This window comes from Salmo salar, chromosome 03 (genome assembly GCF_965601325.2).
Source record: "Salmo salar chromosome 03, fSalSal1, whole genome shotgun sequence".
Classification (NCBI taxonomy): domain Eukaryota; kingdom Metazoa; phylum Chordata; class Actinopteri; order Salmoniformes; family Salmonidae; genus Salmo; species Salmo salar.
The window spans coordinates 59882176-59910154 of NC_138293.1; the positions used below are offsets into that span (position 1 = coordinate 59882176).

A 27979-nucleotide genomic window follows, 5' to 3' on the forward strand; every position below is an offset into this window, starting at 1 on the left:
CAATAACCTAAAACACAAGGCCAAATATACAATGGAGTTGCTTACCAAGATGACATTGAATGTTTTTAAGTGGCCTAGTTACAGTTTTGACTTAAATCGGCTTGAAATTCTATGGCAAACTTGAAAATGGCTGTCTAGCAATGATCAACAATCCACTTGACAGAGCTTGAAGAATATAAAAAGAATAATGTGAAAATATCGTACAATCCAGGTGTGCAAATCTCTTAGATTTACCCAGAATAACTCACAGCTGTAATCTCTGCCAAAGGATATTCTAACATGTGTTGACTTAGGGGTGTGAAAACGTATGTAAATGAAACATTTCTGTATTTTATTTTCAATACATTTGCAAAAAAAATTAAAAACATGTTTCACTTTGTCATTATGGGGTATTGTGTGTAGATGGGTGAGAGAGAAAAATCTATTTAATCAATTCTGAATTCAGGCTGTAACACAACAAAATGTGTAATAAGTCAAGGGGTATGAATACTTTCTGAAGGCACTGTACATACAGGTCAACCTAGTCAGGTTTCCAATGTGAAGACAGTTTGTGCATGCAGCTGCTGCTTTTCCTGGGCTACCTCCTACTTCCTCCTCATGTGAGCCCTCATAGCCAATCAGACGAGTTACAGCCAACAATCATTAGGCTCATTCAAATGTGATTGGCTATAGCAAACACTTACCCAGCCCACATTTATGTGTAAACATAACTATGTAAACATCATATTGAAAAATCTGGGGCAGTGACATTCCTCTTCATGCAACAAATCTCTTGCTCCACCTTACTAGCCTGTACTGTCCAAGAGAAACACCTCGCAAGAACTTCACAGCAATGGCCGCTCTCTAAGAGGGAAATAAACAAGCGTCTTGATTTTCGCCGATTGTGAGGGGACCCGACTGATAAACTCTCTCTCTTAGTAGTGGCAGGAGTCCAACGAAAGCAAATATAGACAGAGAAGCATAGACACAGGCACCACACCTCCAATTATCAGGCACATAAACCATATCAATCGGCCATTACCTCCTGCTCCTGTGTTTACTGATCTAGTAAGGGCTTCGGGGCGTGACTTTTGTTGTCTAAACAATGGCCGGCGTCTTCCTTGTGCTTATGTCCAGGTTTTGGTCTGGTCCCAGGTAGAGTGGACTAGATGTTTCACATGAGAAGCTGAATGAACATGTCCATTCCCATAGCGACTCACTTCAGGAGATTGGGGAGTGCTAGCTTGAGCTAGCTGAAGTTGAGCCAAGAAGTGACTCTCTGCTGAGATGCGGCACTGAGGATACAAGTTTCGACAGTTTAGATGGGCTTTCTTTTGGTCGATAAGACACCCCAGTTGCCCTTTTCAACCTTAAACTTGACATTAATCGTAATTCTTCACCTTCCACTAATGCTAATGTTACGTTTACTAATGCTAATTTTGTTAACATCTCACTTTGTCACAACCCATGTTTCCATAGCCTTCACGATGTATGTTGATCAGCTGATATATCCTGGAAGGATCAAGTGATACACACCCTTGTCAAATATGAACACACACCACCTCAGTCCCACTCTCCTCTATCTCCGCCACATACACACACACACACACACACACACACACACACACACACACACACACACACACACACACACACACACACACACACACACACACACACAAACACTCACACCAAGGTACACCAGTGAACTGAACTGACCCCATTCATTCCATTGGTTATTTGAACGTTCAATTGATTCATACCTGTCACTGCTAGGGTCCCAGGGTTGTGAGTGTGCTCTGCCATTGACGAGGCGGATAGGGGCCTCTGAAGTTGGGATCGATCAGGTGTCTTTGTCTTTCATGGGGGGGGGGGGACGATTCCTGCCACACACACTAGTCTTGGCTGAACCCTGTCTGGACCACTCCACTGTTTTTCCTGAAGGCCCCCTGAGTCTGATGACTCCAAAGGTCTGTGACCCGGTTCTAGTTCTCAGTTTCCTCTCCTTAAACTTGATTCCATGCACACTAGGAATCCATTCTGGGTCTAGCTGGTGCACACTATACATTTGGTTTCCCCACCAGGAGCTCAATGTAAGGGCCATTACTTTGGCAGAGACACAGTAGGCTAAGTAATTGCAGTATGAAATAATGATAGTATTCATGTTTGATATAGGAACTTAATATCAATGTCTTTAATAAAATAACTCCCTCTAAGTACCATCATAAAAGGGAATATTGGACTAGCTAGTGAGTTATGTAGTGATGGCATAGTAATACTGCTTTATAAGATAACATGTATGTGTGTAGACTATGTGATTATGGAGAGGCGGGTAGACAGGCAGTGGTAAAGTTGACAAGGAGGAGAGTGCTTATTGGAACACAGATCCAGGAGATGCATTTTAAATAGGTACAGTAGACAGGCTGAGTCAGAGAAGAGCTTAATTTATGTCTTAGGAATACACATTATTCATTGTGAATTTTAGGCCTACTATAATGCATGATTATTAGGCATATTAGGCCTACATAAACAATGCAGTACTGCACATAATAATTATTAGTATTATTATTATAATTTGTATTATTATAATCATTCTTATTCATATTATTCTTATTATTATGTTATTATTTTGGTTCTGACCATGTTAATAATTGAGGTATAAACCAAACATAGGTATAAATAGTCAGTAGTGCTAAATACTCCAGGCCTATCTCATTAACATAAGGTACGGTTCAATTACATAACTGGTTTATTTTGATCAATTTGGCTATAGGCCTATGTATTACCCAGTTATCATTGAAAGTGTTGCAGGATGCTGGGCTGTGAAGCCACATACCCCAAATGTCCTATAATGGCTGCCGCATTATTGTTCATATCGCCCATTGTGTTCTCAGCGCCATTTTGCATCAGCATGACAGCAGCCATGAGCGCCGTTAGCTCAGTCATTCCATCATGCTACAATGCTAGCTAAAGTAAGCTAAGCTAGGTCGGCTAGCCTACCATGCACCACAAATTCCCACCAGGCTAGGCTAGACAAAAACAATAACTTGGCCAACACATTGTGTTCTGTATCAGCTATGATTATGAGGATTTATCTTGGCTAACGTCTTTACCAAAACAGTTGTATTATATGTGTTGTGTTTATATTTGCACAGAATTAATTCACAATAATGCATTTGCACCAGCAATATCTTATTGGAAGATAATAATTAAAACATTTCAATAATATTTAAAATAGCAAATGATTCGTTTTTGTTTCTTTAATACCCCAAAATCTGAAACCAACGAGCTATACAAGCTTTGGAGATTTCATGTGTTGCCATATAATAGATGAAACCATCACAACATAATTGTGTGGAAATAATATTAACGACAATAATAATATTACTTATTATTATTAATATTATTAGAATTATTATAACTTGCTGCATTTTGAACATATCAACTGTGCAATAGCAAATTATGCATTTGCCAAGACCAGTGACAGATATTTGATAAACCAATACATCTCAAACAATCTCTATTTGCAATATTTCTATATGTTTCTTATCTGAAATAATTGTTTCAATTATCATCTATCAAAAATAATTGCACTTTCCATTTACTTGTAACTACATAATCAAAAACACTTAGGCCACATTATAAAAGTTTGTTTTTATTTCAACTATGAAAATAATGTACAATAAATAATTTGAAATTTACTATTAAAGAATCTCAATAAATAAACTAGTTCTAAACCTCATCAACAGGATCAACGCCCGTCTCGAGAGAATTTCTAAACGCAGTTCAACTATCCTTTAGGCTTATATATCTGATAGGCCTACATTTCCTGAGAATTCAAAGATTGAGCTGCACTGAACAGTTTTGAAACATTAAGGAGACAGTGTAGTCTATTACTGTAACTGCCAATTAATACTGTCAGAAAACAAGAAGGCAATAAATACCTGACATTTGAACAAGGGGAAATCCGTATGTGATTTTGATGGATTAAACCAAAATTATAATGCCAGGGAAGGACATAATAGCTCCTTTGCTATCTCAGGTTCTATGTTATCTTCAAAATAAACCCAAGAATCTTTTTCATAAATGTGTTTCAGGACTGTTGCCGAGAAGCATTCATACCATTGTAAGACGGTGGGACATTCTCCTTAATTCGATTGTTCTGTACTATTCTTGTTAGAACTGTAAATGTTGTAAATCTATTGTACAAAGTGTGCTCGTAAATAAGTCAAAGTCCGCCTCGGAGAAATCTACCGGGCTGTCGAGCGAGCTCTGCAAGCTGGGCGATAAAGCGTCAGAAATCTGGAGGCAGGAATCAGCAGAAAAGAAATTCAAATCGGGCAGGGAGGAGGCGTCCTGCTGCTCTGAAAAAGAATGATCCGGGCCAGATGCGCCACCGTCGCCCATTGTTGCGGGGTTATCTGCAGTGGGCGTTGGGAACGGGGTCGACCGCACAGTTGTGTCAGAGACTGATGCGGGCTCCTGGCAGCTCAGCTGGCCCCCTCAGGCGTGGGCTGGTTATTGTCACTGCTGTTCGTGTAGGAGGCTGCCGAGTTACACGTCTCCTCCTCGGACGCAGCCGAGCCCGAGGCTTCCAGTGGCTGGCTCGAGTAAGGCGAGGAAGCATCGGCACCTTCCAGGGGCTCGAACCCACCGGGGTCGCCTTCTTGGCCTTCACTGTGGTGTGTCGTTTGCCGCTTGTGCTTCATCCTCCGGTTCTGGAACCACACTTTGACCTGTCTCTCGGTTAGATCCAGAAGGGCAGCTATCTCCACTCGCCGGGGCCGACAGAGATATTTGTTGAAGTGGAACTCCTTCTCCAGCTCCAGTAGCTGCGTGTTGGTGTAGGCAGTCCTCAGCCTCCGGGATCCGCTTCCGCTGTCCAGTCCACCCTGCGCCTCTGCAAGAGCCCAGACATAGAACATAAATAAGTCCAAAATAGCAAGCTAATGGGGTTGAGCCTAGACATTTGGCACGCAGCTACTGAAAACCATAAAAATGAACGAGGCGTATCAAAATCCCAATAGGCCTACCACACGTGCATTGTTTTCAAATGACTGCAGTGCTTCTCTGATGTCAGTGTATCAGGTTTGCAGAGAACACGCGTTATTCATCTAAGCCCCATATTTTGTTTTGTCCCATTGCCTCCACGTTATATACTGACATCCAACATGGCTACCCCAAACCTCGAGACATGGTTATGAATATATATCATTAAGACGGCACAGACACTGACTGCGATTAAATCGTTATTCTAGGACAAGATTTGCAATCTGTATCTTGAGAAATGCAACTTTATCAGCAAGAATACACACACACACACACATCCGCATTATGCATAGAATATCTGACACATACAGGCATTACAAAGACTTTGCAATATAGCTAACATATAGCCGATTATGTGTAGGCTATATCAATGTTTATATGCCTGACATCAAATCACGCAATGCAAGATATGGATATGTTACAGTGAAATACAATCGAAAGTTGTGTAATAGATTAGTAATAGATTAGTAATAATAAGGATTATGACGGGAAATAGCTCATGCAAAGCAACACTGCAGCATAATGCAGGTCTCTGTGACTCCTCCATACACACAACAGAATGCCACTCATATTTCAGAAATAAATGCATGGTTCTTGTCCTTTTATTAACATCAACGTGAGAAAAATGCCCTGCAACAATAATATGAGAAAGATTAGGCTTTCATATCTGTTTCTATGGGGTGCAGTATAGACCAACATGCAATGGAACCATGCAAATAAAGAAAAAATGGAAAAGAAAAGAAACGGCACATCAAATGTATAGCCTTGTCTTTTACATCATGTACCGACCTGTCGGTGATTCAAGTCCTGCAGTGGCGTACCCGGAGGATGCCGGAGAGGGAGAAGAGGAGGCTACCGTGGCATTCCCAGATTTGGGTCCCTTTTTCGAGGATTTCTTCTCTTTCATCCAGGGGAACTCGTGTGCCAGCGGGCCAGCCGCGCTTGCCGGCGGGGCTGGGCCCTGTTGCGGCTGTGGCGTCCGAAGCTGGAGGCCATTGGAGGTTCGCTTTTGGTTCCTCGGTCGCGCCTGGCTGCTTGTGCAGGGACTCAGGCTGGGGATGGTGTGCTCGAAAGGAGGAGGAATTACTGTCGAGTCCTTGATTGATGAAGTTTGAAATGACTCCAGGACAGCGGGAAAAGACGTCAGGCACTCTGCAAGGGAAGGCTGGCTGTTTATGAACCCAATCTCCCTCTCAAATTCAAAATTCATAGCTTGTCCTGGTCCACAGGCGGACGGCGAGATCAAAACGAGCAAAATAAAAACAAAAACGCGTGAATATTAGCTCCCCGCTATCCCGTATTTGCGGGCTTTAATAATTGTGTATATTGGTGATATTACTAGCGTATGGGGACCTTGGTCTACTAAACTGAAGACTATGGGCGAAATTGCAGCCAATTCCTGGTCACATGACAAGATTCAACCAATGGAAAGCCGGGGCCTGGTGGCTAAAGAAAGCATTATTTTTCAGCAAATGCTCAAAAATACCATAAGATATTGGTTTGTGTTAGCAGGGGGTATTATTTTCGAGAAGAAAAAAAAAAGTGTTCGGTTGCCAACTGTCTCACCTCGCTGTTTCGAGTGGGAGGTTATGTGAGGGCCTTCATGTCAAACAATGGAGATTTGCATGCAGAGATTCTGCCTGGACCCTGGTGATGTAATCCAGTAAAATTTGGTTGTTGTTAAGAGCACATTTACAATATGGCAAACGGCGTGTTTATACAAAAGAAGCCCATTAATCTTAAAAGTTTGACAGGAGGAGCAGACTTAAGGTAAAAATAACTCCACCCAACCTAGATGGGAGATGTCTCAACAAGAGGCTGAGATTCGCTTGGCAAAATACTGAAAAACGGTTTCCTAGAGCCTAGCATGGTAGACTGCTATATTTTTGTTTTCATAAAGGGAAGCTACAGAGTGAAGAGCCAGGTCGGTGTGTGTAAGTGTATAATTATATTATGTTATCTTTCTATAACTGCTAGCCTAGCTCTTTATCACCTTGGAGAGAGATATGCTACTAAATGGTGTGTGTGTGTGTGTGTGTGTGTGTGTGTGTGTGTGTGTGTGTGTGTGTGTGTGTGTGTGTGTGTGTGTGTGTGTGTGTGTGTGTGTGTGTGTGTGTGTGTGTGTGTGTGTGTGTGTGTGTGTGTGTGTGAGTGAAAGAAATGGTCCTAAAAATATGCAGCACAGCAAGGCCTTCCACTGACTGCTAGCTTGGAGTTTTCTCTCACAGTGTAAAAAATGGACGGCTTGTTTACTGAGCCGACTGACTAAAGTTCACAGCGAGGTCGCGTGTACAACTGGGAATCCTAGCTTCTTAAAAACTGAAAACGAGGTCTGTGTTTACACTACGAATTTGTTGTTATCGATAAGCAAGAACGTAGTATATTGCCTATAGGGCTAGGTTACATGTATTGATTTGAAGGATATTGTAGAAGTTTAACACGGATAGTAGCCTAGCTGCTAGGATATTTTTGGAAACGAAGAATTAGTGAAAAAAAAGAACTGCGGTGATCAATCTTTTCCCAGGCAAAGCGCTTGACAGCAACCAGCCTCAAGAATTCTTCTCTTTCCTTCAAGATCGCAACAAAGAAACGCTCTTTCTATCCCCCAGAATCTAGGCCTATTGATTTTAACGCAAAAGCAAGTAGTCTAACAACCCAAACGCAGGCCTAATAATTGTTTTCCATTGCGCATAAAACCCTGTTGCTGAAATAAGCTTCAGCATTATCTCAAAATAGACGAAAAGGGCCAAGATTGCAGTGCACTATTCAAATCCGTTTGACTTTTAAAAACAACGACGGGAGAAATGTGCGTGGGTGTTTGGCCCATTTAAAGCTAAATACAAGGCAGTGAGTAGGCCGCGTTTCTCCCATACATGCAGGCTGTCGAATATGGAAAGGAGGTCAGCTCTTTGCTTATATTGGAGCTGACTGTGCAAAAACTGGGACAACTGGGGAGTATTTCTCACCATCAGGAATTGTATTCCCATTTTTAATGACTATTTGTTTGGACTTTTTATGTGTTTGAGAAGCTCTGCGTTTTGACATGTGGTTTGTTTGTGCCACAAAAATCTTTACGCTTGACAGAACATGGACTTGCAACGTTATTTGTTTACTTATATATTTATTTATTGGGAATCTGCTCTTTTATATTTGGAGTGTGGTGGGAGTGTGCTCTTTTTACATTTTTTTTTTTTTTTACAGCTAAGCAAACAATTCGATAAACGATTAACATTTTTTAACTACTGTTTAACAGACTATTAGCTAGGCTATATGTTGTCTTTTTATTATTCATGTTGGGTGATTAGTGTTTTCACACATTTACAATTAGGTGTAAGTAGATTTGATCATTTTAAGACAAGGCAAATGTGTTTTGAAGTAGAAGCATAGCATAAACCGTGTATTTTATTACTTATTATTATTACTATTCCGTCAGTGTTATTTGTGTTAGTACTGCTATATTAATCAACTTCCTCAGTTGCAGTTAGTTTTAGTAAGAGTATTAGTCTTGATGGCTGACTTTCAATATTTAACAGCATCTGAAAGGGAACTTAATTGCATTTTCAACGATAATGAGTATTTTCGGTAGCAATCCAAGCTATTAAACTATATTTTCTTGGATTTCGGTATAGGCATATTCCAACATCTGTGATCTGCTCCTTTGCTTATTTGCCAATAAATGTTGATTTCTATTCAAATAAATGTTATTTTCTATACTTTGATTGTCTTCATACAGTAGGCCTACTCTCGTTAAAATAGGATTCAGGATATGAGGCGATCTATGTGTAAATGATGTACTAAACTATTTAGCTTTTTGGCAAAGATTGTGTTGCCTTGGACCACGTGACCAACCCAAGCGCATACCCGAGGGCTCTTTCAGTGGTCTTGCACTATACCACAAGGAAAGATGTTCCCAAGAAGCTGTGTGCGTGCTTGCGCGCGCGTGCGTGTGTGTGTGTGTGTGTGTGTGTGTGTGTGTGTGTGTGTGTGTGTGGCTGAAAGAGAGAGAGGGGAATAGAGCCAGCGAGGAAGCAATAGAGTTTGTGCACATGTCTTGTGCACATGAATTAATACCTCTGCGTTTTTTAACAACTTTAAAAGTATGGACCTCGTTTTGCCTTAGGTGAAAACTTGAAATGACCAGATAGAACTGAATAACATAACATTTTATTAAAGAATTGTTCAACAGACAACTCTTAACAATGAAATAAAAGGAGCTACAAAGGACAAAGGAAGTTCTCCAAAAGGGTTTAGCTATATTTCGTCTAATTCTCGACTATGCAGGAACGGTCTGATTCCGTCCTCGCGCCCCCTGTACAAGTCAAGACATTATTTATGTACAAGGGTAACATTAAACTATTTATTTCTAAAATACAATAACTAAAATTAATTCCTTACAATGACAAGAACACAACGTCTTTATAACAGGTAAATACTAAAAAAAAGTACATTTTTTTTCTTGATATAAATACATGGGGGATAAATAATACAAAAAGAAAGTATTTAAACTGGCTATAACAAATAAATATATATTTATGAATGTTCACTTGAACATACATTGAGAAAGACGCTGATTGGAGGTCTTCCGTTTCCGAAATAAGATGTATTTTTTCCTTAACCATCAAAATGTAAACTCTAAGTGCAACAATGATGCCCAGACGAGAAAGCTATAGTGTAAACCTACACTTCAGCTTGGTTCCCGGACATGCATTTTGTTCAAATATACCCTGTTTCCACGTTAAGTCAAGACATGAGAAAATGTGAGCCTTTCGCATTAGTCTTGGCTAATGTAAGTGAACCATATCGATTGAAAGAGAGAGTAGGGAGAGCGAGAGTAGGGAGTGATAGAAAAAAGAGAGAGAGTAGGGAGGGAGGGAGGGAGGAGAGAGAGAGGGGATGAGGGGGAAATGAGCCTATCATAGTTTTCAAGAGTTTTCAACTCCTTTTTACCCTGTGACGATGATATAACAACATAACAAATACCTATTTTATGTCCTCCTGTGTGTGTTTGTGGATGTTAGCTAGCATAGCATAGCAATGTGAACCCAAACACCATAAACCCAGTGGGGGTGTAGGCCTACTATGCATCTGTGTGATGCTGAAGGGGCTCTTCCCTTGAAGCCACAATGTTTGGCGAGGACATGTAAAAAAAAATGTCACTGGACAGTGGGTTAGTGAGACATTTCCAAAGAGAGGTAATATGAATAAGGGAAGTAATCTAAAACAATCCAGTGGTTTGCTTGCACCAATTGAAGAATGCATATTGACGTCAGTCAAGCTTAGCCATTTGTGCTGACTGCAGGGAAGCAGGCTAAGCATAATTCCTTGTTGACATAACATGTGTTCCATCGAGTCAAAAAGGTCTGACAGTAATACATCTCCCACCTTGTTAGCTGTCCATTAAGCCCAACTATTACTATTTAATTACTTGTTTTCGAGGGGAGGGCTCCATATTCAAGGAAGTAAACCGTTAATCAAAACGCAATTCAAGTGAATGTTACTAATACGCACAATGATAAAGACAACAGACAATACTTTTTTGGCCATGGCAAGAAACCACTGGATCATATTTTTTTTCAACCCCATTGCAGCGTCCCATGGGTTAGTTATTTGTAGTTGTAATTTAGTTTTTTTCCCCCAAACCTGCTACTACAGATGAGTTAACTTGGGAGCTTCCTGGATTCTACCCTGAGAAGGATGGTGCGCTGCCAACTCTGTGTATGTCGGGTGGGGGTCGCACGGTCCGTGGTGTTGGCTTGCTGACATCTGCGTGGCACCGTTGTAGTCCATGTTCCCAGCCTGGTGGTGTGGTAGATGATTGAGGCCGTACATGGACGGCCCAGAGGTGGGCATCGACTCCACGTAGTTTCCTCCCACATACACGGGGCTGCCCTGCATGTTGGGAGTCCCATAGTTGCCACTGTTACCCTGTAGCCCGTGCGGGTCGTATTCTGGTGCTGTGTTGGCATACTTCTGTTGGGAGGGGCAGTTTTTCATGGGGTTTTGGTAGGCTGAGGACATGGCATATGCGTTTTGATGGGACTTGTTAAAAGATGGCGGGGAGGGGGCATCGTAGTTGCCTGCCATTGAATGCATGGAGTTCATGAAGCCAGCTGAGGACTGCATGGGTAGGGGTGGGCTTCCGGTGGGAGAGGGCCCCCCTGATGACGAGCCCAGCCCTTTACATTTCTGATCCTTTTTGTACTTCATACGCCGGTTCTGGAACCAAATCTTGATCTGGCGCTCGCTGAGGTTGAGCAAGTTGGCCATTTCCACGCGGCGAGGCCTACACAGGTAACGGTTGAAATGGAACTCCTTTTCTAGCTCCACCAGCTGCGCGCTCGTGTACGCGGTGCGCGCTCTCTTGGAGGCTGCGGAACCCGGGGGGCTTTTTTCACCTCCGCTGCTCTCTGCTGGGGTGGGAATGAAATAAAACATAATTACTACACACGGAAATTGAATGCATCATTTCCTAATAAAGCAGAGGCCAGGAAACAAAACGTATCCCCTAGATATTAGTTGTCAACACTTCCTAACTTTGTCATTTATTAAGAGATTGGAGACCCTACATTGACCGTGTACGTAAATTGCATCATAGACAAAGCCCAGAACTGTAGCCTACTATATTTGAAGGAGCTGCACGTTAACTGTTTTCACTTGAATTGTGTCACACATATCTGAGGTTCAATGAATGTACATAAATTGGTGTGTGTTTGTGTGTGCGTGCATGGGTGCCTGTGTGTGTTTGTGTGTCAATATGTTCATATCAATAATATTTGACAACCTACAGTTTAGATTAAGCATTCCTCTTATCTACAAATAAACAAGAACATTGGGATTCCAAACGTATCCTCTCTGTCTGATGAAAAGATACACAGTGTATGCCAAACACTGCCATGTTCTAATGCAATTGTGTCAAATGCTCATCAATAAAGAGAATGACTGCTTCTATTTTCTGTGAGTCCAATTAATAGAGGTCTCACTTACCAAATGAATGTGATTATGACTAGAGGGCTTTTCCTAACGACCTAAACTAGGAAAAAACCCAGGTTTTAAATATAGAAATAATAAGTTAGGTTATTAGATACAAATCCATGATTATGTATTGTAACTGTGCTGTAGTCAAGCTATCCAGCTTTGAATGTGTATATAAGGGGCATGAACAAGGTGACGGGCATTGGGGAGGGGGGGCACACACCGTTAGCTGAGCTTGCGCTTGGAGAGGTGTTTTTTTGCTTAGTATTCTGCCTCGACTCTTTCATCCAGGGGAAGATCTGCTTGTTGAGGGTGGGGTTGTTGGACAGAGTGTACGTCTTGGGCGCTGATTTGGCGGCCCCACCGCTGCCTCCCGGCTGCTGCGCGGTGGCACTGCTGCTGGTGGCGGTGGCACTGCTGCTGGTGGCGTTGGCGGGGTTGACCGGAGGGGACACCTGGGGTGGTGGTTGGTGTTCAGGTGGCAGGCTGGGCCGCATGCAGCTGCCATTCAGCTCTTTCGTCTTGGCATGCTGCTGGGGAGGAGCGCTGTTGCCACCGAGGGACTGCAGCGAGCAGGCCGACCTCTGGTAGTCGCCTTCGAGGTGAGCCGTGGACTGGAAGGCCGGTTGAGGAGCATCATAGCCAAAGCCGTTGGCCCCTTGGTACGAGTAACCTCCGAAAAGCGTCGAGTTGTCGTAGTAGGTCGTTTTCTGCATTTCCAAAAGTGGAGTTACCGGCTACCAGGGTCCTGACGACCTTCTGGAAGAACATTGGCACCAGATGTCACGTGACGGTCTCTTTCCAAAGGCCTCTTGGAAGCTGACCTGAAAGGTTATAAGAAGCACATAATAAGAGAGGCGCAAAATAAATCCATCTTCTGCCGCTGAAAGGCGCCATGACATGAATAGCGCTTTCCCACAGCACGGCTTGCAGATGCCATGTCAGGCCACAGTGCACTGGGCCTACTCTATCTCACTATGAGCAGCACTCCCCCTCTCCCAACTCTCTCTCTCTGTCTCTTTCTCCTTCTCACACACACACACACACACATACACACAACAAACAACATCCACCCAGTCACTCTGCACTCGCACCTGGGAGCACGGACACGATTGTCTTCAAGATGTTGTCCTTGAATAAATAACGAATATAACCTCACAAATATGTGGTGATTGCATTATTTGGGTAGGTATATCCCATTACTTGTGCATATTGTCCGGATTTTCACATTATAACATTCTGAATAATGTTTCAGCGTTGGCCTTTGTTATTTCTACGATAATAAAACGTGTTTTTGTTATCATTCTTTTTTCATACATTGAAAGTCGTTTGAATTGCGATAGAGCGATGTGTTCGTTTTCATACGCAAGGTTGTTTGTATTAAAATACTATCTTAACATGTCTTGTGTTATGGTTGTAATAGAAAAGTCATATTTATTTGCACATTTGAAAGATAAAGACCTGCGTAAAGACGGTGCATTTCGGTGTTAAAAACAAGCTAGGCTATATAGTGGCTTGTATTCTCGTTTGTCTTAATGAATGAAAACGAGCAATATACAATTAGGGATGTTTAAAAAATAAAAATAAAAAAAAATGCTGTCTGTAAAATGCTATCTAGCCTGTTCAGAATGCTAGGAAGGGGTCTTTGCCATGTTGTTGGGGGAAATCAGTGCATATGTCGCTCTTAGCTCCATTTCCTGCCAGGTTTTCTCAGGTTACACAACATTGTATTTGGGCAACATTAAAACCCAGAAAAAACGGCACTTGAGACTCCGTTGTGAACGTTGTTGCACGTCTCCATAGAAGGAGAATGAGATAGCGTCCCGGAAGCTTCAGGCGAGTTTGATTCATAACGGTCGCTCGGCCAAAGAGGACTATAGCCCTAAAAAAAGCTCGAGACCTTATATGTGCTAACTACTGGGGTGGCCAAGAGGGCAGTGTGCGTGGCCCCTGCCAAGCACCTTAACGCACCTGGGATTAATTTCGTTTGGACGCTTGACAACCGAGATAAAACGTTGGAAAATAGATTTGAAAAGACCACGGAAGCTTTGAGGAATAGTATATTTTTTTGTTGTTGTAGCAGGCAGCCTTCAGTTGGAAAGCCAACTAGCAGGTTCACTTACATATAAGTCAAAACAAAAACACATGCTTTGTGTTTGTGGTTACACTTGGTATTATGGTGGCAAATTCACCCAAATAAACAAAGTCAAACAGTGAATATAGTTATATCAATGAAATGGTTCTATTATTAGGCTTTTTGCATAATAATATTGACATATTTAATGTTATTGCCTATTAATATTTACTATAAATAACCCAATAGCCTACAATTACATAAATGGTAGACGGAAATTGAAATTATATAATCACTAGAAAATCCATGGACAACAATAAAACAATACCATTGCCTAAAAATAAAAAAGACAATCTGAATAATCCAAAGAATAACGATTATACACGTTAAGGCTAAAATCAATTATCCATAAAAACAAGATCATTCTTACACATGCTATTCCAAGAAAATACAACGCTTGTGTTCATAAATAAATAATGAATCTTATTTTAGGTATATCCGTTGTGAGACTTATAGCTCATCTTAATAATATAGGCCTACCCACTAAAACGACAAAACAAAATGGAAAATGGAGACATTCTCCAATTTGAATAAAAATGTGTGTAAGAGGTAAGGATTAGGTCAAATGAGATGAGAGCAGTGCTATGTCTGAGAGAAGGAAGGGGATCCTGGGCTACAGCTTTAGGACACCAACTCTCACCACGTCACAAATGTCGCTCATTTATCTTTCCAGTAGACGGCTGGAATCCTAATTATTTTCTCTAAGGAATTGTTCGAGGGAGAGACAGAGAAAGAAGGGGGGGGGGGGGGGGGAAATGGCTACAGGAATAATATATATTAAATCATATCGCAATGCCATTAAATGGAACACGTAATGTCCTGGCCTGCTTGTAACACTAACACGATAACTAACTTTCCTATAGATTCGCTCTAATACAATTATGGGGTCCAGAGCGAATGGGGGCTGGATAAAAAGCGATCCCATACAAGGACGTCAACAACAACACGGAGACGAGCTGGACACCAGTTTGGATGTCCAATTTGTAGTTTAGCATGGATAAAATTACAAATGGCGCCTGAAATACACACACATAAAGACATTATATATTGAGACATGTGTTAGCCCATTTACAGATTGAGAAATGGCAATTATTGCATCAAAACAACAAACGAGTAGTGCAACGGTCTCTCATGTCGAGCCGTCTTCATTCGCTCCTTGCCTTCGTTCAATTAAAAACAATAGGCCTTGGACGTCTGAATGGCATGTCAAACGAAAAACACCTTATCAAAACATTTAGAAATATGGCCAGATAGAATACAAATGGAGATTAGTTTAGCACGGCATTCCAATAACATGAGGATCCATGCCTCGGTACGAGCTGAAAATAAACGCGTACCCATGTCTGAACATCAAAGCCCACGAAAACAGATAGCCCAACAATGATTTCCCCGTTGCTTTGTAAATAAATATAAGAGGGAAAAATGAATCTGTTGGAGAGAGATTCTAAAGGGAAAAAGGGGGGGGGGGGGGGGTACGAGCGTGGAAGGAAGCTTAAAGCATTGTGAACTCTTCTTGAACCGCGATTGGAGTCATATGGTCATAAATCACCGGGACACACTCCGCCATTCACAAACTGATAGCCTATTTCAGACCAGCTTACCTTAGCCTCTGACGAAGGAAGCACGGGCAGGCATCATATATTTTTCACATTCGGCCTCGATGCAATCAATAAAACGAGAGCTCTCCGCTTCCCTTCAAAAACTCGCAGCGAATGTAAATCCGCCGGTATCTCGAGGACTGCTGCCCCGAGCCTGAATCCGGGCGCTCCTGCACGGATCCCCTCGGCTTGGGAAGGGGGGAGACGGTCTGGCATGAAAGATCTGAGGAATGCTAGGGGGGCTGCGAATGGACAGGCAGCAAGTGCCTGGCTGCCCTGTCGACTGGTACGCCCTGCTCGCTGATAACAATGGCCTCAGATTTCCCTTTCTCTCACAGCGCAAACCTTAACATCATAATCCGAGCAGAGCCGGGGCTCGCCGCGAAATTTCCCCCATTGCATTTCCCCCCCATGCGTGTGTTTCTCTCGGTGGTTATTCTCGCTCCTCGTAGCTCTTTCGGTGGGTTATTGTATTGTCAACACAAGGCCTTGGTGCAGCTATTCGGATATAGCGGGGTTGACTTGGAGCGCCAGTCGCGGCTGTTAATCCCCATCAAACAACGTCACCAGTGAAAAATTATGCTAATTGCAGACGTGCTGGACAGGACAGGGGCCTACAAGCGGAGAGACAGCGCTAGTACTTTTTGATGATTCACGTGTTTCCTGGTTAGGTGTCAAGCCATGGTAATATTGTTAAGTATATGAGAGGAGCCTCTGTTTTTTTACCTCCACTGGTGTAGCCTATATTAAATTACCAGGAAGTGGGTTTCCACAGCCGGCTCCCGCTTGGCTCGAGGCAGAAACCGAGTTCTCCCTGTATTGTTAATGTTTCAACACATCTCTCCCAACACACACAACTAGTGTAATAACAAATGGACAAAATGAAAAAGGGAGGCTGGTGGGGGGCTCAGGGAACAGACAACAGGCGCACTTGAAAAACAAGGGAGGGGTGTAAAAACAAATCAGTAAAAGGGGAATAAGAAGAGAATCTGTGGTATTTAACAGCTAGGACAAGCCGGTGCCACACAAACTTCTTAGAAAAACGTCGATAGCGAGTCCGTGTTAAAAAATAGAAGAAAGGACTTCCTGTGTTTTTACTGTAGGCTATGTAGGACTTTAACACCCAACGGGAAGAGAAAAGTAAATCAACAAGAAGAAAAACTGAGAAGGAAACGAGGAGAAATGAAAACACGAAAACACGAAGCCGAAGGTGTTTTACAGGTTTTATATTCTCTCTTCACTACCTCTCACCATCTCTCCCTCCCTCCCTCTCTCTCTATTTTTTATTATTCAGGACACTACCCCCCTTCGTTTATGGCTACGTAAGATTTATGACTTCTACCACACAGGACTAGCTGTAAACAGCTACTTTAAAAAGATGCATTTCGTGTGGGAACTTGAATAGAGAGGATCACCAACCGTGTAGGAAGAAGGTAGGAGACAAAAATGTAGGTGTCTGCAACTTTATCTGCCTGACATTGTTCTGGATTTGCAACTACTGCTAAATGGACAAATGCAACCCACTTAAAATATTACTAATTAACTAAAAACCCAAACACTCCAGTCTTTTGTATCTACAACTGGTTTTTTTTTCACGACTAAGTACATACCGGGAGAAGACAAGTTCTTTTTTTCTGTTAGTTATGGCAAGAGAAGAGTCTTTACCAACATGATTTTTGGGATTACAACATGCCGGTGCTTGTTAGAAGATTGAGGAAGAGTATTTTCGTTATTTTCATAGGATGACAAGAGATGCATCGTCTTCCTGATATATTGGAGTTGACTGAGTCATGGATATACTATTTCAACGGTGGAATATATGGACAGATTTGGGGTGCCAAGGTTTTCCTTTTTCCTGCAATGAACATTGCAACCAACATATTACATAAAGAGACTACAAACTCCAATGAGAAATTTCGTTGGGATTTCCTATTTTGTTAAATGAGAAGGAAAGCTTTTTAGGGGGAAAGTGTTTTGAATGTTGTGTATTTTTTTTTTTTTCAAGGGTAAATGCTTGTGATTGTGTGGTGAATATGCCATTGAGTGTGAATATATTGCATTTAAAATGTATTCAGCAATTGTCTACTGTATTCATATGACAGACCCCTTACATTGAAAGACATAGCCTATCTATTTATATATATTGAAAGTGTTCGTTTTCTATTTTGGACAATAGGACATTGCCACCTCTGTGCCTATTTGACTATGTGAGTTACCCTATGATTTTATTGCATGGCTAATCTACATAATGCTACACGCCCATACCTTCATCATCCATAATGTTTTTTTTCTCTCCAGATATTACACTATGGCATTCATTGAATCATCGAAAGAAGAGAGCACAAGCAAGCACAAGGACACACACACACACACACCACATGCACCACCATTTTGACAATGATTTTGATTCATCTGTGGTGCTTTATGCACATAGGCAAAGAGATGTTTATTATTTTATTTTTTTAAAAGCTCATACTTATATTCCACTGCCTCAAAAATATATCACAAGCCATTCTCACAGGCTACATGCATGCCATACTAGAGAATATTAGAATAAACACTCTTGGCATAGGAAATGTTTACCGACTATGTGAATGTCATATGCAGACCAAATCATCATTGTTGAATGTATGCGATGTATGCATACTTCATTCCAATAAAAACATATTTACTTTCAAATATGTAAAAGTATGTTTTCTTATGTTCAAAAAGATTATTTCAATGGGATAATGAAGCTATTAATTGAAGAGATTGCATTCAATCACACATCCGTTTTTCATTCATATTCATAATAACGAGCAAATAGTCATTTGCAATGCTTATATACTTGTCATAGGGTGACTTACCGGGATTATGTTGTTTCTTATCACTGGATTTTATGCAAGAATACAGCTTCCTGAAGGCTTGAGGGAACTGCAGGGGGGGGGGGGGGGGGGGGGGGAGAAAGATGCAATCAAAGGAGGTCATAAAAAATCCAATACAGTGCATATGACCTCTTGTCTACAAATCGAACACACAGGCAACCTGAGAGTTTACCACAGGTGACAGATATCGTTAACCTTAAATTAATCCCGTGGAATCACGGAATAAATGCAAAGCCAAAGGATAGAATCCAGTGTGTTCTCATGAGCCCACTGTATTGATTTCAATTATCTATCAGATTACATATCATATTTCTCATTATTTGTTTTTGAGATTCTGTAATCTCGCGCAGTAGACCTACATATGGAGCAAGTCAATCAATCCACACGGCAGTGAGGTTCATGTTGAATAAATAAATATAAAATGTAAAGGAAATTGTGTGGATACTGATGTAATCATGTTATAATCATCCATAATAGTAGGCTAGTTGTTGCTATGTTGACATTGACTCGTTACTATTAATTTAGCAATTAATAATAGCCTACCAATCAAGGCAGTAGGGATCAAAATATTTTCTAATGACAATCATATTCTAATAGACTAATAAGAACAACAACAATAATATCCACAGGCGAATAATAAGGAAAATAATGAACACAATAATAATAGGGAAAAAATGATAATTATTACAATAAAGATAGCTATAAAGGTGAGAAATAGCTTACAAAGTCCCAATAAACGGAACAGTTCAACGAATGAAATCGAAAATAAACGAAAGTGTAGCGCCCACTGAGAAACACGGTAAATAAAAGCCCCACCATTCTGGGAAAATAATCCCAAAGTCTAGGTAAATGTTGCACTATATCCAGTTTCAGAGTAAAAGTAGACAGAAAATGGCTTTATCCAGAGACAGGGCCGGAGCAGAAATGAAATCAAATGGCCATGATGGTCTGCATAGTAGCTCTTATTAAAAATGGAATAAAAACGTTGGACGCTCTCGTTCGCCGGCTCCTGACAGCTACCCCAAACACATAAATCAAAACGAGGATTCCCCGACCTCCCCGACTTTGCGGCCTATAGCGATATAAAGTTATTTATTGCATCCCCGCACTCACGCACAGCATTGGCTCGCTTCCATCCCCGTTGCCCCGGTTTTTACTCCACTGCTACCCTGGTAGTTTTGAAGATTTTCAGCACCGATAGCTCGCTCGACCCGGAGACCTACTGGACTAACGTAAAGTTACCTACAAAGTGCAGGGTGCTACAGCCCCCGCAGCTAGCAACGCTGCACGCTCAGAACAAAGGGAGGAGGCAGCTACAAGCAGAAGAGCTGATGAGCCAAAAAAAAAATTGTGGAAAAAGGTTGAAAGGAGCCAGGGAGCAAGGAAATTCAGAAGAAATGACGACTAACCAAGGACTAATTCAACGAAAATCATCCAAAAAGCCTGGCATTTGCAAAGGGCTATCGGAATAACGGAGACAAACAACATAGGGATTTGGCTGGTTCGTTTCTGCACGGGTTGCAACAAAGGGCTCCTGAATAATTTATCAAAATGCATATTAAGTGGATGCACAGGCATTAGGGGAATGGGGAATGCTTGCCTGCTTGGAAATTTTCTATGAAATCTACGCCAATGATCAGATCCCACAGCCCTGTAGCTCCACACTAGAGCCCTGGTACACAAACAGTTTCTGTCCAACTTTATTATCAAGCCCCCCCCCCCCCCCCCAACACTCCGTTAGCTGTCCGTTCACCAGCCTGCGTCTGGCCATGTTTCCCTCACACCCTCCGTAGCCATTCGTTTACCGAAAAACGGTTCTCCACCATCACAACTTCACCATGTTTATGAACACGAGCTGGGTGCAAAACACGCGAAATTAACAAGCATGCAGCGGGGCTACATCTCGATGTGACGGATTGGCGTTCGGTTTTCCAAGTGACCTTTGCGTTGAAGAGCAATAACTCACCAGATTAATGATCAATCAACGGAAGAAGTCTACTTTGCAGTCCTCTCTTAATGTATTATATTTATGTATTAATCCGGGCCTTGCTGTCTAAGGCTTTCAAAGAGGCCGCATGGGCTTCTGGAAGTCAGCGAAACGCCGAAATCCCATTTGTTGTGTAATTACCAGGCAGTTGTTAACAGCAGAGTTAGTGACTGGGCGAAAACACAGCCAGCAAGCAACAATATAAGGTCCTTTCCAAATCCAAAATAATGCCCCGGTATCATGCGCTCACGTGATGCGCGTACGTCAACATACTCTGGTTTTGATAGAATTGTGGCTACTCTTCCCCCTTGTTTGATGCCTCCAAAACGACGGAGAAATATATTTTCCTTCACCTTTGCCGGATTGGTTACTTCTCTGACTTTTGCCCCATTTTGCATGCCCCCCCCCCCCCCCCCCCCCCCCAACTCCAAAATGTCTATTTTTCTCCCAATCTCTGTGAGGGTGTAGTTTTTATAGAGTCCATTCGCCGAATTCTGCCACCTTCAAATGCAATGAGATCTAACGACTGGCATCCCAAATGGCAAGCGACGATTTGTTCTAAACGAGGAGAGACATGATGCATCTTATTTTCTCTCCCATTCCGCCGGATGACGTGAGATTGTCAACACCACGGACTTAGTGAGCGAGACCAGTGTGTATGCTAGGCCTCTGCCTCCAATCTTTGGGTGATAAAAGGGCTTTCTGCACTGCTCACTGGGCGACTGGTGGAGCAAGTGGGCTTGGTTTTACACCCACGCAGATAGCCCTCTACTAAAGATTTCCAGATTACAATTAAACTCCCATTTGAGGCCCGGTGACCTGAGCGTTATGTCTGTATCGATCCCCGTGGAGCTAGCTGTCATTGTGAAAGAGAACCTACGCAAGTTCAGAAGTGGTGTGCTAGTGTTGGAATAAGACATATGGCCAAATATGTCTATGCAAGATTAGCTCTTTGTGCTTTTAGAGTGAATGTCATTAGATTACGTTCTTATGCTGGCGTTATAGCTAATTTTACTAAGTGTTTATTTAATTTTGTTCACCTCCTTTGTTGAAGGTGTGAATGGAGAGAGAAAGGTGCCAATGGGGAGGGAAGAAATGGATGCCTTGCTATGGCATCAGTGCCACTGACTTCTCTGCATATGAAGGACTTCAGCATATTGGCTTTTGGTTGCAGAACATAGATCATCTTCATGTTCTAAATGCTCAACAAGGAATCCCTTCCATCAGCTAGTTTCATTGAGAGATCAGGGTTAATCTTTATGGGAGAAGGGCTCTAGGTGGTAATCTTTAACCGAGAATTCAAAAGAGGACGCTGACTTGGAGACGGTTGGTTGGGGGCCTTATAGGTCACAGTACCCTTTCTGCTTCAGAGAACTAGAAAGTGCCAACCTCAACAATATGACATGTGAGGATGGGGTAGGGGACATGACCAAGCTTTAGGTAATTAATGGTTGAATTTCGTCGGCTGTACTGGAACCTGGACCTATTTTCAATATACAAACGACTTCAATTGAACGTTTAGATTTTCATGGTACCTTTTGATATTTCATTTGCTTTAGAGATGATGCTAATGACTGCTGTGTTGCAACGTGATCCAAGGCGTCTTAAGCAGATGCCACTATAGGAAATAACTTGCATAAAGGTCACATGGATTCTATCCAAAGCTGTCAGATATTATATACTGACACACAGTAGTTTTACTTTCCCTTTTTTCCATTGGAGCTTGCCTATATTGTCAGTGATGTATGATAAAATCAATTAAATCATGGCCACTTAGACTTTTGTGGTTTCATTCAGATTTCCACCCCATGACGCACAAACTGCCAGGTCATGATTTCCACCGAGCTATCCAACTACTGGTTGATATGCAGTACAGCCTATAGCCTATAGACAAAGTTAGTCTATAGAAGTAAATGTATTTTATGGAAGTATAATGGTATTGTCAAAGCATGGTCGTCATGTAGTGAGATAACAAACCATGTTCAAATAAAATCAAAGTGTACTGGTCGCGTACAGAGGTTAGATGTTATGGCGGGTGCAGCGAAAGGCGTATGTTATTAGCTCCTAACAATGCAGTAAAATGTCAAACAGGTTCACAAATAATGAAATACATTATTTTTTTAAACCACAAAGAACAACAAGAACAACATATGTGGGTGTCTTGTTTGGTTTTCCTTTACGCGCAGCTACTTATTGTGGGTTAAAGAAGCTATAGTTGGCATCATCGGTTCCTATATGGTTGCAAGTCCATGTGCCTTGAAGATGTCTTTCACCGACATCTTGCTGGTGTTTATCTCCAGGGTCGTCTAGATAATGTTTGCATAGATAATGTGTTTACAATGTGTACTTGCAAAATGGCAGTTGCAGATAATCGGTTTACAATGGTTTAACATTGTGCAAAGTTGACATTGTGCAAAGTATGTAATAGTATGGCTTCATTTACTGCATCTCTTGCTGTACAAAGTCCCCTTACACCGTTTATTTTCATGTTTTTGTAACATTAGAACATGTTAGTGAGGTTGTGTGCCATATGCCTTTATCTATATCTCAATATTTCACGGATGGGTCACTTAGAATAGAAACAATATATTTAATCGACTCAAAGGTATTTGGTGTTTGCAGATGTACAGACCGAGATGCATGGGAAGCAAAATTAGCAATGTGGGTATAGGCTCACTGAGGGCCTATGAATGACTATCTTACTATTATCAGTGAGCTCTCGAGGTCCTTTGAAGTCAACATTTTCTATTTTTACTAGAACACCTTCTATTTTACACGCCTAGAGGTTAACAGTTATAGTATGAAATACAAGATCTTTCAATGTCCCATGAACCTCCAGGTCGTGTTAGAATGAATAGCGCTAATCTCCATTACTTGACATAGCCTAAAACGCCATTTGTAGGTTTGTGTGGCGCACCAGTTGTTCCACAAACAGCAATATTGAAAATAATAACAAAGAGAGCCCGTAGTGACGGGCTTGATAGTATATTGGGATTCCTGGGGAGAGAGAAAAAGCCGAGGGTAAATTGGGAGCAGCTAGAGTAAGCAATCCTTTCACACAGTCATAAATCAGGAGCACATGCATCTTCTTTTTACACCTAGCCATCAGATCCATTCACGGCTCACCCCACACCGCGAGTCCCCCACTCCCCTCTCTTAACATTTGATGCACCGCACTTTACGCAATGAGTAAACTTTTAAATGGGGGTGTGGGAGCCCAGATATTAATGCTTGACAGAGAAGTAGAAAGAAGAAGAAGGGGGACAGTCAGGGAGAGGTAAAGAAATGCACTGAGAGGGTGAGGGAAAAGAGAGTGAGGGCAGCGAGTCTCCCTTTAGCCCTCCTCGGTTACCTATTCGAAGGCATCTGTCTTCGGCTGTTCGAAAACACAAAAGTTTGCGAGCTCAGGCACACCCAAAGATGGGTCACACAACGGATAATTAATGACTTGTCTACAGAGGAGCATAGGACACTGGGAAGAGCCCAAGCATCCGGCGTCAGTAGATGCCTGAAAACCTTACCTGACTTCCAGCACTTCTCTGGGTCTCACGAGCCAAGCTTGGCCAGCGTTTGAGGGATTATCTATTGTAGACGCGCCTGGAATATATCTTTTTTTTTTTGCTTTTTGGTGACCTTGGATGCGTTGTGCGTAATTTGGTAATGATATCTTTCCACTAAACAAAACAAAAAAGGAAGTCTACATGGCGGCTTTGGAAAGCTATATATCCTCAACCGCGAGCAGGACGGACTGCTCACAACACATGCGCGCGCGCACCCATCAACACGAGCGGGTCTTCCGAGCCCGAGCACTCCCGAACACGGAGCCCCCCTTTGCACTTCCGAACTCTTCGAACCCTGCATGCGATTCCTTCGGGCTTAGCAGTCAGCAGCAGGCGATAGATTCCACCTCTACCCTCTGCCTCTTTTTTTCCGCCTATAGCTGCTTGCATGGAGCGGGGTGGATTGACAAGGTGAACTACTGAACCAGTGGACTGACAGGACACACAGGGTGGAGAAGGCAAAGGGGTTCGTCTGTCCAATAGGGATCTGACTGCACGGCTGCGAGGCCGACACGCGGGCCATATGGCGATTACAACCTGCGGGCTTCTGCAGGGGTGAACGTGGTCAACCTCATTCCGATACTGCCATTTTATTGCCAGAGTTAAATTCATTTTTAGGCTGGGGATGGTTGGCGGATAGCGGATAGTATGTTCTTCACGAATGAAATAGGCGTGCGTCATAGCAGAGGGCTAGTAAGGGGATATGAAAATAAATTACCTCTATGTTGATGTGTTTAAAAGCTCTCACCCTGGGACTGTTTTTACTGCACTAACGTTTGTAAATGTAGATTATTACGTTTTAGAATTTGTGACTAAGTCGGATGCACTTGGCTTTGTTTCTTGGTCGATTCTTTTGTGCGTCTGAGTGTTATCTGCCTACGCTCAGACAACACAAAGAAACACACACACGCACAGACAAACACACACAAACACACACACGCGCACAGTGAGAGAGAGAAATAAATTGAGAGAGGGATAGAAAGAAAGGGGGAGAGAGAAGGAGATAGAAGGTAGGGAGAGGGAGGGAGAGGTACCCACACGAATAGTGGGAAATTCAATTATACTGATGCAAATGTGCCACGATAGTATCCGAGTTATTTTTAGTCCTGCATGAAAAACCTTGCCTTTCTTCTGAACATTTCCGGCTTAGTACTCTTATCGCTCTCCTGCAAGCTCTTCAACCGGGTGAAAATTCTCCTTGCAGCTTCTGGATACGGTTTCACCGGTCATTTTTCATGCGCCTTTGAATTGCTGCTCTTGCAGATCATTATAAATTAGCGCGGGGCTTCATATTGATTTATTTCCGAAGGGGTAATCATTCCTGCATTACTGAAGGCCGGGGAAATACCTACCTGGCCAACCAATACCTACCTGGCCCTCTGAACACAATTAGGAGTTTGAAATAGACTACTCACAAGGATAATAATAATAATAGAAGTAATATAACTTGGGGGAAATAACATCTATTATTTTCAACTTTAAGACTCAAGTTTAAGACTAATCTGACCACTAGATTGATATTTTAGCTGTATTTTCACCTGGTTATAATAGATGGTTTGAGGAGCTACATTATTGTGTAGCTTTTGGGCAAGTCATTGAGTAACATTATATCGAAATTGTATTAGGCTCCTCGTAAGCTATTATGTAAAATTTCTGCTTAATATTATGGCTAAGGGTGGTCAATGTGACTGAAATAAAGAGGACACATATTACGCTTATGTTTTACAGGCATTTGGATAAGTGCAAGATATGATAGATGGTTAGATTTCCATTGCGTAAAAGTTAACCTAATGCTTTCGATATTTGTTTACAATGAAAAATATTGCAAATATAGAGCTAAGTTAGATCGAGGTAAGGACAGGCTTTAGATGGAACAATTATCTATTGTTTGGATATATTAAAACAATCCCATGGCGTTTTGTGGACCTTTTGTCCAGGCTATTATTTGGTGGATACATGTGTTACTTATTTACGCGTAAATGAATTATTAATGGTACGTCTTTTGTTCTTTGTCCACAGGAAAAGTGTCGTGTTCTAGTGAATCTTTTATCGCCTGCAGTGTTATGTACCATGCATGCTATTTTACATAAAGGTTCCATTATTGTTTTTATACTACAATGAGTGTGGTAAGCATTATCTATTTATATCTATTTGTATCTATAATTGTAAAAACAAAGTGCAACAATCGAATTTAAGCTAGCTCCAAAATACTAGTATTATAAAGCCACCGTTTTCTTTATGTAAATATAAAAACGGATGGAAATACATTTATCTCGATATTTTTGCTATAGCACTACAAAACGAATAGTTAGAGTTAAGCGAGAGAATATTCCGGAGAAAAGGGACTATGCTTATGAATGGTGTATTATTGGAGGGTCGCGCCTTTTTGTGAGAGAAGGGCTCAATATGGCAGCCATATATTTGTATTGTTCCCAACGCTGTTGAGCGGGAAGATGCGCTCTTGCTGCCTCGTCTCCTATGCGTGGGATTCTAACGACCTTGTATGGGACACAAATGATAAACAATAATCCGACACACTTACTGCATACATACATAGAGCCCTATAAAGATATACATATACAATATGGACGCCGTGAATCAGTTGCAGGTTGTTGAAAGGTTTTGAAGTGCAATAGCCTATCCTATAGAATCGAACCGAAGTGCCATTCAAACAAAGGGCCCACTTTCAGCTTTCAACCTCTAGCTAAGGCAGGGAGGGTAATATAGAACATTTGCAATAGTATTATACTGATGCTATTATAGAAGCCTCATAACCCACTGTTGCTACCATTACATGCTACTTACAAGTGTTACTGCTAATCTATTTGTAGCCTATTTACGTGTATTAGAGCTGTGCGTAATGCTAATAGTTCGTTTTTTACTATGATGATGATGCACAATTGTTTCCACCCAGAGTCTGAGCACCCAGCCTAGCTACCCATCTGACTGGCATTTGGAATAATTCTTCCAACGCTGGGCTGTCATTGAAATCAGACACGAGGCGGTTTCTGTGAGCAACCGTGATCTCTTACGCGCACAATGTCCCCTTCTCATCGCCCCCTGAGCGTCCACCGAAATGAGCTGGAATATTGTTTTTGACACAGCGCCCGAGAACAAGTAGCGCCGCTGGAATAGACATTTTGAAAAGTGCTGCCCCTCGCTGCTATGCCCATTAATATTTGATGGGAGCCACAGAGTTGTTCTAATTTTGTTACACAAAGGTTTACACTAAGCGAGGCGAAGGGGAGGATTGTGGAAGGAGCCAGCCATGGTATTGACATTTAAGCTGCTTTTGTATTCATGAATACAAAAAGGAAGCACTGTATTATAAATATGTTTTATTATCATTATTATTATTATTATTATTAGGCCTATTATCATTATCCTACAACATACTGATTTCATTATCTGTAACGTCATCCTTTTTCAAACCAAAATGTGAGTAAAGCATTTTCAAATGGGAAACTGTTGCAGTCTTTGTCTGTCTTTGTAGTTTTCTCTTTCAACAGCATCAATGCAGCATACACATATGTTATGTCCACACCAAAATAACGTTAACGCGTCATATACGACACTGACTACGGTTAGCCCAGAAAATAACATATCCCCCCCCCCCCCCCCCCCACTCCCCCCAAAATGCCACCACAACCAATAAAAATGACGCCTGTGCTATTCTCACAACCCGCAGACATTCGAGACGGCATAATGGACACAATAGTACACCAAATAATAACAAATACGATCTTCTGTTTGCTAAACACCACCATACTGACATAAGTTATCGAATGTTGCATCATTTCAATGGTCGAACAAAATCCACAGAAAATGTATCGAAA

At 41.8% G+C, this 27979-nt stretch overlaps 2 protein-coding genes and 1 long non-coding RNA gene across 13 annotated transcripts in view; 1 reads left to right on the top strand and 2 right to left on the bottom strand.

Moving 5' to 3' along the window:
• Nucleotides 1-3618: 3618 nt before the first annotated feature.
• On the bottom strand, nucleotides 3619-6429 carry LOC106600836 (homeobox protein Hox-B2a). Its single transcript, XM_014192545.3, has 2 exons — nucleotides 5818-6429; nucleotides 3619-4879 (listed from the first exon to the last, which is right to left on the bottom strand). Exons 1-2 carry the CDS (start codon nucleotides 6236-6238, stop codon nucleotides 4470-4472), a joined length of 831 nt encoding a protein of 276 aa, XP_014048020.2. The 5' UTR covers nucleotides 6239-6429; the 3' UTR covers nucleotides 3619-4469.
• Nucleotides 6430-9176: 2747 nt separating this feature from the next.
• Nucleotides 9177-27979, bottom strand: part of hoxb3a (homeobox B3a) — a 41996-nt gene continuing 23193 nt past the window's right edge. For 4 of the 11 annotated variants that reach the window (XM_014192395.3, XM_014192394.3, XM_014192398.3 and 1 more), the window contains 3 exons: nucleotides 18579-18645; nucleotides 12224-12824; nucleotides 9177-11438 (listed from right to left, as the gene is read on the bottom strand). In XM_014192395.3, the coding sequence (XP_014047870.1) occupies nucleotides 10675-11438; nucleotides 12224-12716 (1257 nt within the window). In that variant the 5' untranslated portion in view covers nucleotides 12717-12824; nucleotides 18579-18645 and the 3' untranslated portion in view covers nucleotides 9177-10674. Of the gene's footprint in view, nucleotides 11439-12223; nucleotides 12956-15735; nucleotides 16352-18578; nucleotides 18646-19709; nucleotides 20308-20562; nucleotides 20971-24104; nucleotides 27080-27979 lie in introns of those variants that run through there. The other 7 variants (XM_014192397.3, XM_014192400.3, XM_014192401.3 and 4 more) reach the window with 7 other exon arrangements.
• Nucleotides 16370-18411, top strand: LOC106600838 (uncharacterized). The gene is made up of 2 exons (XR_001327905.3): nucleotides 16370-17939; nucleotides 18031-18411. It is a non-coding gene; the product is annotated as an uncharacterized LOC106600838 (long non-coding RNA).

Bases quoted from the DNA above. Each gene is read 5' to 3' on its own strand.
- LOC106600836 (XM_014192545.3), bottom strand. From the start codon at position 6,238: ATGAATTTTGAATTTGAGAGGGAGATTGGGTTCATAAACAGCCAGCCT. The intron at 4,880-5,817 runs GTCGGTACATGA...GGGCTCTTGCAG, and splicing joins AGGACTTGAATCACCGACAG to AGGCGCAGGGTGGACTGGAC.